Raw genomic sequence first — 19,417 nt, 5'->3', positions numbered from 1 at the left:
CACAAATTTGTATTCACAATACTAAGTGACAGTGACGGAGAAGTTAGAGGGAGCTGGAAGAAGGCGGCTGGTGGTGGGTGGTAATGCATTTCTTCTCTGCTGTAGTGCATGACTCAAAAAACAGTTTCACTTTTGACAATGATAGAAAAAAAAATCTTAAGGCATTTTACTAGTTAATGTCTAGGATAATTAAAAATGTGACCTAGAAATGATAAATGCAAAGACTAGACAATGCAAAAAGCAAAAACCAGAGAGTATGCAACACAATTAGTATGGATAGATACGAAAAAGCAAACAAGATGAAGGAAGAATGCTGAAAAAGTATACTAAGATTTCAGACAAGGTCAAAAAATGTGACTATATGATGTTTTCAAGGTTCATTTAACATTAATAAAACGTTACATAAAATGTCAAAAATAAAATGACAACGCAAGTTATATATGGCAATACAAACTAAAAAAAGAAGCAGTGATACCAGCCAAAATAGGATTCAAGCAAAATCAAACTTAAAAAAAAAAAACAAAGAGGTTTTTTATTCAACAAATATTTACTAAACACCTATCATATACCAGGCATTATGCTAGGGGCTGGGGCTACATGGTGGACGAACACAAAAACCTTCACGGGGCTCACATTCCAATGGGAAGAGATAGAGAATAAAATAATTTAGGAAAACGCATGAGTGATAAGAACTAAGGAGAAAGATAAAGAGGGGGAAGACAGAGGACATCTGAGAAGAGAGGTGGCTGCAATATCACTGTAGTGTGTCCAGGAAAGTCCTCAATGAAAAAGTATCATTGAACAAAAACCAAAGGAGGTGAGGAAGTGGATCATAAATAACTATAAAAGAAAGGCATTCCAAATTAAGAGAATAGCAACAGCAAAGGCCTTGAAAAGAATGTGCCTTGGTGATCCAGAAAGGCTAGGAGGACAGTGAGGCCAAAAGAGGGGAGTGAAGGGAGAGTGGTGTGGGAGGTCACTGAAGAAGTAACAGGAGAGCTAAGCATGGTGGCTCAAGTTTGTAATCCCAGAACTTTGGGAGGCTGAGGCAGGAGGCTCACTTGAGTCCAGGAAATCGAAACTAACCCAGGCAACATAGATAAATTCCATCTCCACGATAAATTAAAAAAAAAACAAAAACAAAAACAAAAAAGCCAGGCATGGTAGCACATGCCTGTAGTCCCAATTACTCGGGAGGCTGAGGTAGGAGGATTGCTTCATCTTAGGTCAGGGCTACAGTGAGCTCTGATCATACCACTGCATTCCAGCTTTGTTGACAGAGGGAGACCTGTCTCTAAATAATAATAAAATAATTTGTTTAAAAAATAAAAAGAGAAATAACAGGAGGCCAGAGCATTTGGGGCTTGATGGACACTTCATGAGTAGAGATTTTGGATTTTATTCTGAGTTAAACAAGAAATTGGAGAGTGACATGATCTGACTTACATTTGAACAAAATCACCCTGGCTGATTTGTGTCGCCAAGTAGGGAGAACAGCCAAGTAGGGAGACCAGCTACGGAAGCCAGTGAAATAACCCAAGAAGACATGATGCAAACTTGGACAGGTGGTAGCAGTGAATGGAGATCATGAGAAAAGGTAACCTAGGAGCAATACTGACATTTGCAATGGAAGATTATGTGTAGGCTGTAAGAGAGATGGAAGAATTAAAAGTGGCTCCAAGGTTTTTGTCCTAAACAACTGATTGCAGTTGTTATTTATTGGGATAAAGAAGACAGAGGAAGTAGGAGTTGGGACGGGATGAAGATCAGGAGATCAAGTTTGAACATGTCAAGTTTGAGAAGTGTGTTACATATCTAAATGGATAGTGGAATATATGACCCTGGAGTTCAGATACAACTTCTGGTCTAGAAAGACAAATTTGGGAGTTATCAATGTAGAGAATACAGGGATGAGATAGACATGCAAATATTGCGGACATAAAACAGAAGTAGCCCAAGGAAGAACTCTAAGGACTATAATGTCCTTCTACGGTAATAAATGGTACCTTTGTCTACATTCTCTTGTATTTTATAGCCCTTTCTGCTTTTGCACAGAAGATCATTCCTTATCAAAAACTTCAGAAGCCAAAGTAAATTTATCCTAATACATAGACTAAACATAGTTTTATGACTAACACTGCTTCCAAAGGGCCATAACTACAATGGCTACATTTTGTGCAAGATTTCTCATACTAAAATGTTTGACTCAGGCCTCATTTTAAAAACTTTTTGTAAAAAATAAAGACTTTTGGGCCGGGCGCGGTGGCTCAAGCCTGTAATCCCAGCACTTTGGGAGGCCGAGACGGGCGGGTCACGAGGTCAGGAGATCGAGGCCATCCTGGCTAACATGGTGAAACCCCCGTCTCTACTAAAAAAATACAAAAAACTAGCCAGGTGAGGTGGCGGGCGCCTGTAGTCCCAGCTACTCAGGAGGCTGAGGCAGGAGAATGGTGTGAACCTGGGAGGTGGAGCTTGCAGTGAGCCGAGATCGTGCCACTGTACTCCAGCCTGGGCAACAGAGCGAGACTCCGTCTCAAAAAAATAAAAATAAAAATAAAAAATAAAGACTTTTGAAAGTGGGATGAAAGTATTCATTCTTAAAAATTAATTTTAAGCCTATCTAATTCCTTTCTGTGCTCATAATTTTAAAATTTCAATAACTGAATTTATTCCCTATATAATTGTGTTTTAAAATCTGATTTATCCACATTAAGTTGCACAGGAGCCTTAATCATTGCTTATAGCTATTTGCCAGTTCTTCATTAGATCAAATACTGTCACTTTTAGCTATTATGTAATATAATAATAGCTTTTAAACTTTTCATAACATAGCTAACAGTCTATCAAACATCACTATTTCAATAAGTAGTCTGTTTTTTAGTGTCTCTTAATTAACATCCGAGCACTGTAATTACTTCCCTCAGATGTGCTGTTTTCTCTTAATTATGTATTTCTTAAATTATAATGATTACAATTTGTCCTGGCATATTGAAACAAACATTTCAAAATAATTTCTTAAATCACCTATTATTCAATAGTAGTCAAATTCACCCTAAGTTAAAAGTAATGGCTATTCTTTCAGTGTAAGCGATTACATATTTTGGCGGATCCATTGTCCTAATTCTAATTCTGATAGGGATGAGTGTTTTCTGAATTGGATTTTCCTATTGTTTTTCACAGAACTGGGCAGTTACAGAAGTTTGTGTAAATCATTTCCATTTGTCTATTAGTCTCATAACTATTTCAGCCATCTTTTATTGAACATAACACTACCTTCAATAGTATTCCCCTAAACATTTGCCCCATCTTGATAGACTTTTTTTTTTTTTAGCAATCTATTTTTTTCATAGCCCCTTACTGTTTCACATGTCTTACTGGGGACTCTTCACCTATACTTTAAACAATGTCAGCAGCCCAAAGAAGGGAAACTGATTCTTGACACAAAATATATGGTCTCAGAATGCCACTCAAAACCCACCAAGCAGGGCAAGGCATAACTCTAATATTCCTACATTTTTTAAGACTTTGAAGCATCAACAAATACTGTCTCTTGTTTCTAAGGAAAATAGCTTTTCCTCTACAAATCTTTTATGCTGCTCAAAAATTTTAAAGCATTCGATCCATGATAAAATGCTGACAATACAGCTATTGACAGCAACAGGTAACCAGTGGCTGTAAAATATACAGTGCTTTCCCCAAGCTTGAATCAAACAGGATCTCACATATCTCAGATCTTGTTCTTGGTAGAAAGGGATAAAAGGAACTGAGAGAAATGCTCTTGGCTGGCACTGGCTGAGTGTTGGAGGGATGAAGAGGTGTTAGCGAGAGGGATCCGGTATCTTTTTGTTTCTTTAAAACCCCGGCTTGACAGGAAACATAGGGAAAACTTACCCATAGAAATGGTGCATCCGCTGTGCAGGCCAAAAAGTAGATTCTCCCACCACTACTTAGAATAAAGAAACTTATAGTTCTCTTTCTCTCGTGTTTCTGGCCACAGTCATCTTTCTTCCCTTCTTCTGCATTCACTATTGTACTCTATTCCAATCACTTAATTTTCTTTCTCAAAACTCTGAATGCCATGAGTAAAAGCCCTTAGGAAGTTGTCCATGATTGTGTGCCAGTTCAGTTCAAAATCTATATAGACTCTTGGACCTGTTAAAACGAGAATGTGATTTGATTGACCTACTTTCTGTTTACCTTTTATTAAAAAAAAAAAAAATAAGAGGGATTGAGTGAATTTGAGGGTGAACTGAATTCTAATTCCAAATGCTGAAAATGTGATCTTGAGTTGCTTACTCTGCCAAATAGGGGTTCAGAATTAGTTGAGGTGGTAGCAGCATTTAACATTTGACTGGGCAGAAATTATTGTATTTTCTATTTTTCAAGTCATTGCAATTGAAGTAATTTCACCCACTCACTTATGCCACAAATATTTACTGAGCACCTACTATACGAGCAATAAGTCTTTAGAGCCCAGTGGCTATATCCCATGAGGAGACCAGACTCCTTGAAGATACAGTCATGGAAACAATGGACACGCGATGTGAGTGCTGTGCCATCATGGATGAGATGATGTTTCCCTTCCTGTGGAAGGGGACAATGATGTGTTAGAGAAAGTTTCACAGACGAAGTAAAAGACAACAGGAATGCATGGGGCCAAAATCCACCACAAGAAGAGGAAAGACTGAGCCAAAGGAAAGGAGCACACATGTGGAGATTCAACTAAAGCTGGACAGGTAGCCTGAGTTCAGGTTTTGAAGCACTTTGCATGCCCTGGTAAGAGTATCATATGACATCAAAACTCAAAAGAACCTATAGGTCCTTTCCCCTGATGAGTAGAAAAAACACAAAATTGTGTTCATTATTTTCTCAAAGTTTTCCATGGATGGGGACCCTGGCATACCTGTATTGTGTTTTGTTATTAAAGTCAATTGTAGAATTGCTTTCTGAGAATTACGGAAACACATTATGTAAAAGGAAAGTCCTAAGAATCCAGTTCCTTAAATCATTTCAACAGTCATTGCTATAAACCTACAAAAAGTCTCTTCACATTGGACTTAGGCAATAATTTATGTCAAATAAGTAATAACTATAAAGTGTTTATTGAACAGTATACATCTAGGCAAGAAAGTAGGCTGGTGAAGATTTCCTACTTTGATAGTAGATGGGTTTGTTACTATTTTTATGGCTGTGTGTGTGTGTGCACGCATGCACGCGAGTGTTACATTTAATAGAGTGGAATGTTTCAGCTGTGTTTCTGATGAACTAACATATGTATCTGGGACTTTTAAGTGAATGAGCAAGAACATATACAATTTGCAAAAAACTTTTCATTCTTTATTACTGAATACCAGATAAAGACCCAGTGGGGATTAATCAGTAGGAACTTAAACTTCAGTCTACAATCCTAAGTAGGATTATATATGCACATATTAGTATTTTCTCATTGAAACTGCATAGTCTGGCATATTGGATTGTAACAGACTGCAATAATCAAGCATAATTACTTTCACACAAAAAAGTCTATATCAATCTTTTCTTGATGACCTATTTTCAGTGTGTTTTCCCCAGTAGCTCAATCACCCAAACGCATCTCCAGCAAACTGTGTACTACAGTCTCAAAGCCTCACATTTTAAAACCCAGCACTCCTCATGTATTTAAGAGTGAGAACTCACTGCATAAAGATACACTTTCTCTGCCAGTAGAAGACCCAACCCGTGTTACCATAAAAGGGTTTATATGCCATTATCATTAGTAGAGAGACTATTTGGCTGAATATTTGATCTTTGCTTGCCTGAATGCCATCAAGTCTAATACAACTTAGTCTCTTGTCATGTTTGTAAAGATTATAAGTGTTTTTCCCCCTCCAAATTGACAGATGCTATAGAATTCTAATTTTAAAATGTGAAGTAAAAGAGGATGTCTTGAAAAACTCCTTCCAAATAGGGAAGTGAAATACTTTCTTATGGGCATTTTGCCATTTTGGGGGTGGGAAGGGGTTGGTATAACATTTTGAATAATTTATTGAGAAACATGGAAGCATCTTGTGTTTTCTTGATTTCTTATGCCAAGAATACGGAATAGTTAAAAAGTAATGAGAAGTTAGGAGAAAATAAGTTGGACTCACAGATAAGACAGAAGCATCATTTGTTACTTTCTTGTGGGATGGATGGTGCCCAGATGTGCTGTAATTTAACGGATTTAATGGCAAAATACACTAGCCACTCTTGGCTAATTAAATGTGATTTCACTCTTTGTGCTTCTTTCACAGGGATCCATTTTTCAGACAGCATTGCATTTTCGTTCAAAATTCTCCAGAGTGACCAAGAATCATATGTATCCTAAATCATTCTTGGAAATTTTGGCACCAAGAGTCTACCTTTGTTGCAAAATAGCAGCTGCCACCACCAAAAATTAAGGCTCAAGTTGGGATAGACTTAACTGTGGAAATTATGTGACATTTTTCTAGTGGTAGGTGTTGAACAGAACATATAAGACGAGTGTTTTAACATACATATTTTGCTTATATCTTTTCCTACTTACCCAATTATTTTGAACGCGATAAAGTGGAATGCTGAGGAACCCTAAGTGCATTTTAGAGTAGAGACAAAAACCAACAAACATTCATATTCAAGCTTCTCCTTAAGTAAATAATCTAAAATGAGTAATACAAGGTTATTTTTACGTTTCTTGAATGCAGCAAAAATGACGGGGAGGGGCACAAAGGAGGCTCGTAATACTGAATGCAACTGCAAATGGTCCATCCATGTTCGAAAGGAAGAAGTGCTGCTCATATGCTCAGAGACTTTTTAAAAAATGAATTCATGTCTTTATTTTGTCTTTCCTTTTTCTGACTTTCACTGACTTAAAATCTCATCCAAATAGTCTAGCATTTACATTATTACTCTCTTTTCTAGTATGCTCCCACTAGGGTACGATTCATATCTGTAACCAGATTAACTCTGCAAAGACAAAAACAATTTATTTAGAAAGACCAAGGACAGTGTGGAGCACACAGCAAACATTCAACAAACATGTGCTGAACTGAGTTCCACTGCTCTACCTGGACCCAAATCCTTTGGAGAGGGCCGACAGTGCATTCAGGTCACAGGAAGCAGCAGCATTCCTTCTGTCCTTTCTTTATGTTGGAGGCAGGAAAATGTCAGGCTCAAAATATCCAGGATATGTGCTACAATTAAACGTAATAATGTTTCCAAAGGATATAATCTCTTAACATTTAAAATAAAGCAGTATCAGTTTTTAGCAGCAGGAAAAAAATGCATATACATGAAATATACACATGCATTTGTGTATATATATATACATTTATGTATATGCATTTTTATATGTCCTTATTGAGGTGTGCATATAGATGCATATATGCACATATACATCTATGTTTCCATATAACATATTTATATAAATGTATTTATATATATAAACCATTACATGTCATTTCCCCACCTGAAAGCCACCAAAGGAAACCTTACAGTAAGCAAACATTTCTATTGAAAATCGATTCAGTCGTACTTTTAAAATAGACAAGTTTGGCATTCAACTTGTACACACATGTCTATGCTTTCTCATTACATAAGGAAAAAATATGCTTATATTTCAGTATTGAAAGCTGCCATCTTCTCTCTTTCCTAAACTTAACGACTGATTAATTTACCAATTCATGTATCTTAATGTATCTTAAGAGACATAGAGTAAACAATTCTATTGTATTTTTCATGAATTAAAGAAATGACTGGCCAGGCAGTGGCTCAAGCCTGTAATCCAGCACTTTGGCAGGCCAAGGAGGGCGGATCACCTGAGGTTGGGAGTTAGAGGCCACCCTGATCAATATGGAGAAATTCCATCTCTATTAAAAATACAAAATTAGCTGGGCATGGTGGTGTATGCCTGTAATCCCAAATACTTAGGAGGTTGAGGCAGGAGGATCACTTGAACCCGGGAGGCAGAGGTTGTAGTGAGCCAAGATTGCACCACTGCACTCCAGCCTGGGCAACAAGAGTGAAACTCCGTCTCAAAAACAACAACAAAAATTGCTAAAGTCAATTTTTAAACAAATTCTGAGAAGTCTATTCCATGCATTATTTTCCATTATACTATTTTTATATAAGATACAAGTTGTAAGCAATTTACAAAGATGCTAGTTTATGGACATAAATATGACGGCCTTCAAGTAATCTGAACTTGTGGTTAAGAAAGCCTGTGTACTGGCAGAGTGCTGGCTGAAATGTCATAATAGTACATGTGTTCACTGTAAAAAGGACAAATACAAGGGTTTGAAAGGTGAATGAAGTAAGTAGTTTTGATATTGGCACTTGATAAGATTAACCTAAAATTATAAATATGCTCAAATCCATCCTTTAAAAAATCTTTGCTTGTGTTAGTTAAGTTGTGACTCTAATCTCTAAAAAAAAAATAATCATTTTAAGCACCACTATTTCCTCTTATTGCTACTCAAGACACTGAGTTAATCCGTTCAGAGAAAATGTCTAGAGTCAATTCCTGTCTTGTCTTAACAAATTTAGAGTTTCACCATTCAATAGACAAGCAGTTTTCAAGCAACCATCCTCTATTTCTCTCTCTTCTTTCTTCCCTCCAAGTCATCAACTTCTGTAGAATTATATGTATTTGCTGCCTTCTTGTTTCCTTCCTGGATATTTCTCTGATTCTATGTGTTCCATGCTACATCTTCACCTTCCCAGAGAAGACACTCCCTTAAGGATCACCAGTGACTCACTCCAGAGAGTGGCACAATGTCCTACCAATTATACCAATTACATTCATATCAAGTGAGATAATGTATCTGAAAGTGCTTGTTAAACATTAAAGAATTCTATAAAGAGAATGTTATTATTATACCCCAAATGACCCATAAATTTCCACTGTGACTGCCACCGTGTAAGAGGCTTTTTTTTTTTTTGTGACAGAGTCTTGCTCTGTCACCCAGGCTGGAGTGCAGTGGTGCAGTCTTGGCTCACTGCAAGCTCTGCCTCCCGGGTTCACGCCATTCTCCTGCCTCAGCCTCCGCAGCAGCTGGGACTACAGGCGCCCGCCACCACACCCGGCTAATTTTTTTGTATTTTTATTAGAGACGGGGTTTCGCCGTGTTAGCCAGGATGATCTCGATCTCAAGACCTCGTGACCCGCCGCCTTGGCTTCCCAAAGTGCTGGGATTACAGGCGTGAGCCACCCTGCCTGGCCATAAGAGGCTTTTAACCAAGCTTCCTGATTTCCTGTCTCCCTCAGCTTCAGTCCACCCTATGCTCTGATACCTGAGTTATCTCCCTAAAATAAAAAGATCTATTCCATTCATTTCACTGCTCAAAACCCTTTAATTTCCCATTGTATAATGAATAGATTTCAAACTCAGAACTCTTCAATTGGCCACTGTAAATCCTACCTACCATTTGAGACCTTTTACTGTTATACTCCTCTCCCTACTGTTCCCTCCCTCCAATTACTACGTTCTCACTTTCAGTCCATGTTTCTCTGCATGCCAACCTTAATGCCTCTGATGCCCTCTGCTCCCATGATGACCCCTGAAGCTCTATCCATTTATCCTGAATGGTCTATATCCAACCCAGTCTCCTACTAGAAACTTTCCAAGAGGTGAATTTAAGACTAAATATATCTCCACACAACTCACACTCTCATATGCCAGAAACTCCATCATGTATGAGACTTACTTATGTATGCATCTTTCTATCTTGTAAAAGTTCAGCTGGCCATGAGAAGAATAGTCTCTCTGGAGGAATATTTATCCCAAGAAAGATGCTCAATAATGATTCATTAAATTAATTTGTACTTGTGTCATCATTAATAAGTATATTAAAGCAGTTATTTGAAACACCTAGTAAAGTTCATTGTTCATTTTTAAATGGAGTTATTGGTGCTTTTTAAATAGAATAAAAAGAAATAGCCTAGACCTGATTAATAATTTCACAAAAAACACAAATTGCTAAAATGAAAAAACAATAGCTAAATGTTAATATATATTTCATAACAGTAAACAAAAAGCCAAGTTCTAACAAATTATATATGGAGAAAGAAAATAAATAATGGAGAACAAGAATATGTATCACTGATTAAATGAATGATATTATGTGCCTGTGTCTGGATAAAGGTCACTTGGAGTCCCCATCTCAGAAGTTGGTTCATTTATCCTCCTACCTGCTGATAGCCTTGAATCTTTGGACCCACTCCAAGACTGCCTGGCCTCCTGAAGTTTCCTTGGCTTTCAAAGACCATGAGGTCAACCACCACAGAGCATACTCCTCCTTCTAGGGTTACTCTGAAATTGAAACTGCCTTAAGAAGAGAGAGAGACGGGAAAATTTCCAGGACCTTTGTCTTGTGGCACTAGTTTTGTTTTAGGACAGCATAAAACCTGCCAGTATCTCCACCTTAAGAAAAATGAACTAAAATTAGTAGTGTCATGAAGTTGGCCTAGATTTGTGGTTTTAATCCCACGCTGTGCTCTATAATCACCTGGAGAGTTTTAAGAAAATGTCCATGTCTGGGCTCAGCACCCATACATTTTGAAGTACTTGATTTGATGCCTAGGCATCAGTATGATTTAAAAGTCTCCCAGGTGCATAGTCAGCTTGGGCTGCTATAACAAAATACCATTTACTGGGTGGTTAACATAACAGACATTTATTTCTCACAGATCTGGAGGCTGGGAAGTTTAAGACCAAAAGGCCAGCAGATTTGACTCGTGGTGAGGGCTCTCTTTCTGGATTGCAGATGGCTGCCTTCTTGCTGTGTCTTTACATGGTGGATAGAGAGAGGACTCTGGTCACTTTTTCTTCTTACGCAGGCACTAAACCCATCCATGACAGCTTCACCCTCATGACCTAATTACCCTGCAAAGGCCCTATCCCCAAATACGATCACATTGGCAGGTTAGGGCTTCAACATGAATTTTGGAGGGGACACAAACATTCAGTCCATAACACTAAGTAAGTTCAAAAAATGCAGCCAGGATTGAGAATTATCAACCTAAATAAATGCTTGTCAGCATTTTTGTGCACTAAAACACACATGACAATAATATCCCACATGCTCCTCAAGGATGTCCTTATGCTCCTTTGGGCAGATCATGATTTTGCACAACTCTGTGTGGCAGCTGAGACACCATCACATTGACATATCCTATTCAAGAAAATGTGTCAGAATGCAAGTGGGTAAAAATTTAATAATAGAAATAATTTTTAATCTGATAACAAAATGAATAAAAACCATTAGAAAATCTAGAAACTTCCTCATATCTGGCCAGTATGTTTTAAGCATGTAATCAAGACTCTGGTTATTACCATGATCTCTGGTTAAAGGGGTCATTTTAAAAATCAATAATTTATTTTATTCCTACTCAAGGTACTGAGTTAATCAGTTCAGAGAAAAGAGCTCATAGTGAGACCCATCCTTAGGTAAATACATTAGAGCTTTAGGATTCAAGAAATAAGCAGTTCAGACAGTGACAGTAAAAAAGTGGAAAATTTATCCAGTAAGTGCTAAAGGGGAAGGCAGAAAGAGAGGGTGCAATGTTCCTCCAACAGCAAGAAGATATCTGTATTCTCATCATAGTTATGAATATTCTAACAGAAAATCCTTCTTTCTTACTAATGAATAAATTATTTCCAAATACCCAAGTACTATATTTCCAAGGAAACTTGTAAAAAAAACTATCCCCCATTAGTGTACACATAAATTGACTTGTACTTATTGAATAAGACCAAAAAGTTCACATTAACTAGTACCCAGAATAACTGAGTTTACTTTAATATCTGTGGTCAAATATCAGAAAGGGGAAAAAAAAGACAACCAGCCCATTTTACCACCCTGGAATATTTAGGCAGAAACATCTGTCAACTCATACTTTAAAAATGATGTTAACTATGAAGACCCCCAAATGATATTAACACGGTAAAAATACTTTTAACTAATGGTTTCAAATAGCATTAATCTCTTCCCTATCAAACTTTTCATCAAGTGCTGAGCAAACTTAAGTTCATGTAATTATCTTAAACTCATGCCAAAAGAAAGTGAAGCTGAAGAGGAAATAGCAACAAAAAAAGAAAAAGAAAAGGAGGGAATAAATGAATGAAGGATAAAAGCAGGAAGAGAGGGAAGAAAGGAGGAAAGAGGAAGGGAGGAAAAATAGACGGAAGGAAGGAAAGAAAAAAGGAAGGGAGGAAGGGAGGTTAGAAGAAAATAAAGCAAATATCCTAACAAAAGGTCATCTCCTTTTTTTCTGCTTTTGACTCCTATGAAGATTTTTAACTGATCCCATGTCCCATTCCATTTGAATTCAACTCAGTTCAAGTATTTGCTATGTGCAGAGTTAAACTTGTGCAGCACATCACCTCTAGGATTAATGATAAAACTACTGACAAACTCCAAAAGCACATACAGCCACATGATGAAACTGCACTTCCCATCATTTGCCTGGTTTTCGAAACTGTTTTTTTTTTTTTTTTTTGAGGCGGAGTCTCGCTCTGCCGCCCAGGCTGGAGTGCTGTGGCCGGATCTCAGCTCACTGCAAACTCCGCCTCCCGGGTTCACGCCATTCTCCTGCCTCAGCCTCCCGAGTAGCTGGGACTACAGGCGACTGCCACCTCGCCCGGCTAATTTTTTGTATTTTTTAGTAGAGACGGGGTTTCACCGTGTTAGCCAGGATGGTCTCGATCTCCTGACCTCGTGATCCACCCGTCTCGGCCTCCCAAAGTGCTGGGATTACTGGCTTGAGCCACCGCGCCCGGCTCGAAACTGTTTTGTGCCACTATTTCTTATGGCCTTCTTGACTAAAGGAGACTTAAACCAATATAATAGCTTTTGGCTGACTGAAAATACAGTGTTCATGGGCTCAAGATACTTTATTTCTCATTACTGACCACCCTGCATCCCCCATTGCCCTCTCCTCCCCAACACCAGAGCAGCACAGGAGTATGCACTTAGACACATATAAAGTGGCACACTAGCTGACTTGATGTTCTGGCCGCCTGGGATGTATCCAAAACTCATTGGTGCCAACTCATCTAGAATTAAAAGCTCCCTCAAGACTGCTTCTGTAAGTACACATTCAGTATCAATCACAGGAGCTTTATTTTCCATGTACAGATAGTGTTTGGATCTATGTGATGCTTGTATTGGCACTAATCACATTCATGACAGCTCCAGCCTCATAGAGGATGCTTATATGCTTACGTGTATTTCTGGGAGAATCAATGAAAGTGAAGTTTGCATACCAAAAGTGACATTAAAGATGGACAGGTCAAGGTGAATACTGGCCTTACTCCCAGACTGAGATCATAATCAAAAGAGGGAAAGACCAGTGAAAATTGGCCAGTCTCAACAAGAAACAACTATTTTTTTTCTAAGAAGTTTCATGGTACAATCTTTCTATAACCTTATACGTTAAAGATTTATTGGCACCTACTGTAAGTGTTAAGTTCAAGAATGCAATGTTGATCGAAGTTTTCATTGAATTCTTCAATGAATGAATTTAACAATGAATGAACGATGACTGTAAGAACGGATTCTTTACCCTCAAATAATGTAGTCGAGTTGAGACAGATAAACTGAAAAACAATACAGTGGATACCAGAACAAATTATGGAAAATGTGCTATGGGAGCAGAGCACTCACTCCCGAACCAGCAGTTAATCTCTTCTGTTCAACCTCAGTCCATAAAGGCCACAAAATGGCCACTGAACTCTTTTCACCTATTGCTGCTCTACCAAAGGCCCCATCACGTTTCTAGGATGTTTGCAGGCTAACACAACACAAACCATAAATAACTCACATGCATGAATACTTCAAACAATTGTAACGACTTTAGAAATTTTTCTAGTTGAGTTGATGACTCCTCATGAGTTCTATCAATCATTATTTTACTAGCGTTTTTTTGTTGTTGCTCCAAAACAACACTGTCCAGATGGAGACGTTCCATGTCTGCACTGTCCCATGTGGTTGCCACGAGCCACACAGACTACTGAGCACTTGAAATGTGGATAGGGTGATTAGAGAACTGAATTGTTTTATTTTAATAAATTTTAAATTACATAGCTACATCTGCCTAGTGGCTATTGTATTAAACAGGACATTTCTAAAATGTGTTTTAAGATTGTGCTATATGATACTTTTTCTTTCTTTTAGTTTCTATACATTATGCTATACATGTCTCTGACAAATTGCAAACACAGAGAAAAATTGGTTTCCTTTTGTAGCCTGAAGTTCCTTCTAGGAATGAATCTCAATAAGACAGTAAAAGTTGAAACACAGTTAAATATATATATACACACACAAACACATAAATATATATATACACTTTTATGTATATGCATACATATACATTTATATATGTATATACACATATATCTCTCTCTTGTTTAAATTGGCTCTGCCTTTTACCATTGGAATTCTCAATGGAGCAGGGAGCATTTTAAAATATTTGAGAGTTACCATATTCAACACATTAAGAGATATTTGGAAAAGACTTGTTTTCAACTAGTTGGGAACAGAAAAAGTATATTTAAAACAAGATTTAAAGAAAGTTTTCCTTTCTTTAAAGGAAGGAATCAGATTAGCTGGGTTGAATCAGATTAGCTGGGTTGTGAGCATCATGAGTTTTTAAGTCTCTCTGTATGTTGATGCATGGCTGAATTATTAGTGCCTAGCATGGTGCCTTGCAGATGTCAGGCAATTAGTGAACATCTAGTGAATGAGTAGTTAAAATAGCATGGCTGGAATGATTCTGTATCTGGAGCACAGTGAATGTTACATGACCATATGCATTTGTGAAAACTTTCAAGATGGTAAAAATGTAAATTATGCCTTAATTTTCAAAAAAGGACAAAAAAGTACTACAAGAGTACATGGGCAAAATCATGAAAGGGATCCTCAGGAAAGCAAATGGGACTGTAAAATGTACCATCACATCACATGTAAGCAAGCTAGTGAATGCCAAACAGCAAACTGATCCTGGGAATGAAAAGAGGAAATGCCTCAGGCTCTGGAGTCGGAAGGACTACACAGGCTGAATCAGGATGTGTGATGTTAGGCAAGTTATCTGAGTTCTCTGCGCCGGGTTCCCTCATTTGTAAAAGGTGTAAGATGAAAACACCAATATCAAAGGGTTTTGAGGAGAATGAAATGAAAAAATGTACATAAAATGCACAGTGCTGAAACTGCACCTAGTAGACACGAGTAGATGGTAACTGAAAATGAAACACATTTTCTTAATTACGCCTTCCTTTGAGATCTTCTGGTCCTGACTGAGGGGGTTCCATTTCCATGAAACAGTCTGAACGGTCAGCAAATGGGTGGTCAAGCAAAGTCTCTCATATTAGACAGTACTCAAATCTTTTCGGAGTTAAAGGTAATGAGAAAACGCAGCTCATCCTTCCAGAAAAACCTGAATTTTTGCCAGGAGCAAAATTCCTACAACATAAAATGTTAAGCAAGATCTTAAATCTCAGTGCAGACATGAGAGTAGAAATGAATTCATCAATGAAATGATTTCTCCTGGCAAACTTCCCTGACTGGAAGCAACCACAGTATATGTAAAAAGGAGAGAGAAATGAAATAAAGAAAATTCCAACTCTGCAATCAAAAGGAATTAATTTTCTGAATAGAAACTATTTATTATTTGGGCAAAAGGCATGAATATTTTTTATATGTGTTTACAATTTGTTTTCAGAGGATAAATACACCAAACTGAGAGTCACAACATATCGAATTTCATGGAGTCTATAACCAGCATAAATTAAGAAGTTAATTCTTGCGGCGGAGGAGTTGGGTATAATTTGTTGTTATTATGGCTCTTAAAGCAGTAAGACATGACTAAAAAGTTCAGAATATGATTCATTACATATTTAATAATAATATTTAAACATTTGAACTTAGTGTACCTTGCAGCACTATAATTCACTTAATTCAAAGATCCTGAATTCTCTCATTAACTGGAAGAAATTATTCCTTAAAAGCTCTTAAAATATCTACCTCTCCTCTATGACTCATAGTTAAGCCTCCTTACAGGAAAGCCACTGTGGTTTTTCCCATAAGATATACCTGTTCAGTGGGTCAAGAAAAATTTCTTTTGATTCATATATTCTGATAAGTTTTTTGTCTAGAAAGTTATTTGAAAGAAGCAGTTGGTCTATTATGCCCAGTTCAAAACATCAGGACATTTTAGATACAAAATGATCTGATCTGATCACTAAGACCTTCTTAATTGCTAATAATATCTTAATGAACTCTACAACTTGTTCCTGGATAAATGTAAGAAAGGCAGCCTAATGTTCAAACTGTATTGAGCTCTCCTCCTGTACAGCAAGCCTCAGTCAGTTGACAGACCCTTACTGAGCACTTACTACATGTGTCAGGCTACCTCATTGGCTCCAAGAACACTGAAGATGAGGGGTAAACGCATCCACAAACACTGAAGTAGGTGCTGAGTGAAAAATAATTGAAATGGAGCCTAACTTTTTCATTTGAAGATAATCTGCCTCACTTTTTCAAAACATGCTGCTCCAAAATCAAGATATTCATGTTACTTGATGTTGCCAATGCCTCCAGGTCAGCCTGTTGGCAACTACATAAAAGGCCAACTTTGTTAAAATGGTGAGGAATACAAAAGTAATCACCTTCCAGTCTCAACAAAACTCATTTTGAGTTCCAATGCAAGCTTACATTCAGTAGCATTACATAAGCTTGTGATAGTCTTTAAAAGTTAAATTCTTTACACTTAAATTTTACATCACCAAAGACGTAAAGAAAATATCCAACAAACTGAAAACTATACAACCAAAAATAGGCTACAAATAATGCTTTACAGAGAAAAACCTTTGCAAACGTGGTATATTTAGTACATTGACATAATGGAATATTACTCAGCCACAAAAAGGAATGAAGTATTGATACATGCTATAACATCGATGAAACTGAAAACATTATGCCAAGTGAACAAAGATAGACAGAAAAGGCCACAAGTTGCATGATTCTATTTATATGAAATGTCCAGGACAGTCAAATTCATAGAGACAGAAAGTAGATTAGTGGTTGCTAAGAGCTGGGGTCATGGAGAATGGGGAATGGCTGCTAATGAACATGGGGTTTCTTTTTGGGGTTATGAAAACATTCTGGAATTAGATAGTGGTGATGGCTGCACAACTACACAAATATACTAAAAACCACTGGACCATTTTAAAAAGATGAAATGTATAATGTGTGAATTTTATCTCTTTTTTTTTTTCAAAAGGATCCACAACATGCTCTGGGCATGTGGTTTTGAAGATATACAAAGCAATACTCTCTGGTTTATTTCCTTGCTACTGTGATATTTACTTAAATAATTTAAGTACTAAGAGGACGTGGCTTCGTTGTTAAAATAGATCTATAACAGAAATGTGAATTCAACAGGTGTGTGTTTGATGACCACAGTACTTTTTAAAAATGTCTTCTCTCCAGAGCTGACTATAAGGTTTTAGAATCATCGGGGACCAGAGATTCCTCCGCATGTTTTATGTGTCAACTGTGCATCACACCACCACTGAGCACTTTCATAAAGCCTTTGAAATTTAAATTATGTCCGTGTGGGGGGGCCTATGGGCAATTATCACCATATTTGCAATGTAATTCTCATTTATTAGAACTTAAAAATGATTTCTGTCTGTAAAGGTTACTGTGCCAAGAGCAGCACCATCTATTGGATGAAAATGTACACTTAATATCTACTCTTACGAACCATCTAAAATTTAAAAATTGGGAGCCTCTGAAAAGAATTAAATATGTGTACGTGCAAAGCGAAGCACAACACTTTGTAACTTTCAGGTTAATGCGTAAACCAATTATATTCCATCGCGATGGAAAATCATGAAGGAAAAATAGCATTTATTTAATAAAATGCAGAAGTCCAATCTTGCACTTCTCGAAAATCACTGGAAAACTTGAGTCTACATCGCAGGTAAAGGAAATGCTTAAACTGACTATTTGAGAATGCAATTTCGGTTTTAAATGTAACCTGGATGGTGTGGATGAAAAATGAAATCTATGAATAAGTACATCAACCTGCAGCTCTCCTCTGACTTTGTCAGCACTAGCAAAACCTAGAGATTTTGACTGAACTTTTCCTTTTTTTTTTAAGTAATTGCCCAGACTTGAATATGACTAAATTGAAAGTAATAAAAAACCCTGAAAACTCAGGTTGGTGCTTGTTCCTGTTACTACCTTTCAGATGTGTGTGTGTGTCTGCAGTTCACATCAGACACGTGTACTTTTCATTTAAGCCCATCGTACCTGTAGCATAAAAATGAACAGCAAAAAAGACAGTACAGTACGCAGCCCCGCACCACAGTTGTATTTCTGGTCATTTATTTATCTTCGTATGTATATCTAAAAGGCTATTTCTACACTTTGCAAAAGAGGAGAGAAGAACGGTGGCGGCAGGGATCTGAGTAGCCCCAGCTCTGTCTCCTGGGGTCGGAGGCACGAATGCCGATGGGCGGATGGAAGGGGCGAGGGCGAGGGCGAGGGGCGGGGAGGGGGAGCGCAAATCCCACGCAGCTGCCTGCACCGCGCGGCCGCCCGCTCCATGTGAGCCCCCGGCTAGATGGCGGCGGCGGCATGTCGCGGACACGCTGAAATCCCCCCACCTGCATCCCACCGATCCCAGAGCTGAAACCCCACCGAGCTCTTCTCACTCACCCAGGCGGCAAACACAGAGGAGCTGAATGCAAGCGAGGAAGCACTTTAGGATTCGCATTTCCAGACGGTCTGCGGCCCCTCGCCGTGCGGCTCCTCTGCTTCTCAGAGTAGAGAGGGAGGGGGCGCGAAGGAAATGTTCTTTCTTTTTCTTTTTTTTAAATCCTCCAGTATATAGATCGAAGTGAGATCGTGCGTGCGTGTGCGTGTTGCGTGTGTGTGTTTTGTGTGTGGTGTGTGTGTGAGAGAGAGAGAGAGAGAAAGAGACAGAGAGAGACAGCGAGAGACACCGAGAGACGGCGAGAGGAATAATCTGGAGAAAGCCGCGCGGTGGTGGGGCCCGGGGCCGCTAGCCTAGGCGCATGTCAGCCGGCGTGCAGGACTTCGCCTTCTTAGCCGGCTGCAGCGGCCGCGGTCTGAGCGCTCCGAGCGCAGCAACGTCTGAGTGCCGGGTGCGCGCTCCAGCCGGGCTGTGCGCGCCGCGGCTCCTGGCGGGGGCGGGGGCGCAGGATCGCGCTGCTGGGAGCGTGCCGCGGACCCGGGGTCGCGCGGAGGGCGGAGGGACGCGGCTGCCGCTCTGGGTCCGGATCCCAGGGTAGCAATTCACACGCGGACAATTTCCCCCTGTCCGCTGCCAGTGGTTTCGCTGCCCTGAAGTTAGAGGGATCCGCTGGGGTTTCCAGTGTTCGTAGAACATTGG

The 19,417-nt window shown here is 38.6% G+C and overlaps 1 protein-coding gene across 3 annotated transcripts in view; it reads right to left on the bottom strand.

The window, feature by feature from the left end:
• Window positions 1–19,207, bottom strand: part of PTPRZ1 (protein tyrosine phosphatase, receptor-type, Z polypeptide 1) — a 209,151-nt gene extending 189,944 nt beyond the window's left edge. For all 3 annotated transcript variants that reach the window (XM_011937398.1, XM_011937399.1, XM_011937400.1), the window contains exon 1: window positions 18,721–19,207. In XM_011937398.1, coding sequence (XP_011792788.1) covers window positions 18,721–18,778 — 58 coding nt within the window. In that variant the 5' untranslated portion in view covers window positions 18,779–19,207. The remainder of the gene's footprint in view (window positions 1–18,720) is intronic.
• Between the last annotated feature and the right edge of the window lie 210 nt (window positions 19,208–19,417).

This window comes from Colobus angolensis, unplaced genomic scaffold, assembly GCF_000951035.1.
Source record: "Colobus angolensis palliatus isolate OR3802 unplaced genomic scaffold, Cang.pa_1.0 Scaffold163, whole genome shotgun sequence".
Classification (NCBI taxonomy): Eukaryota; Metazoa; Chordata; class Mammalia; order Primates; family Cercopithecidae; genus Colobus; species Colobus angolensis.
The sequence above is the reverse complement of the archived record's forward strand: the minus strand, read 5'-3'. Positions and strand labels throughout refer to the sequence as shown.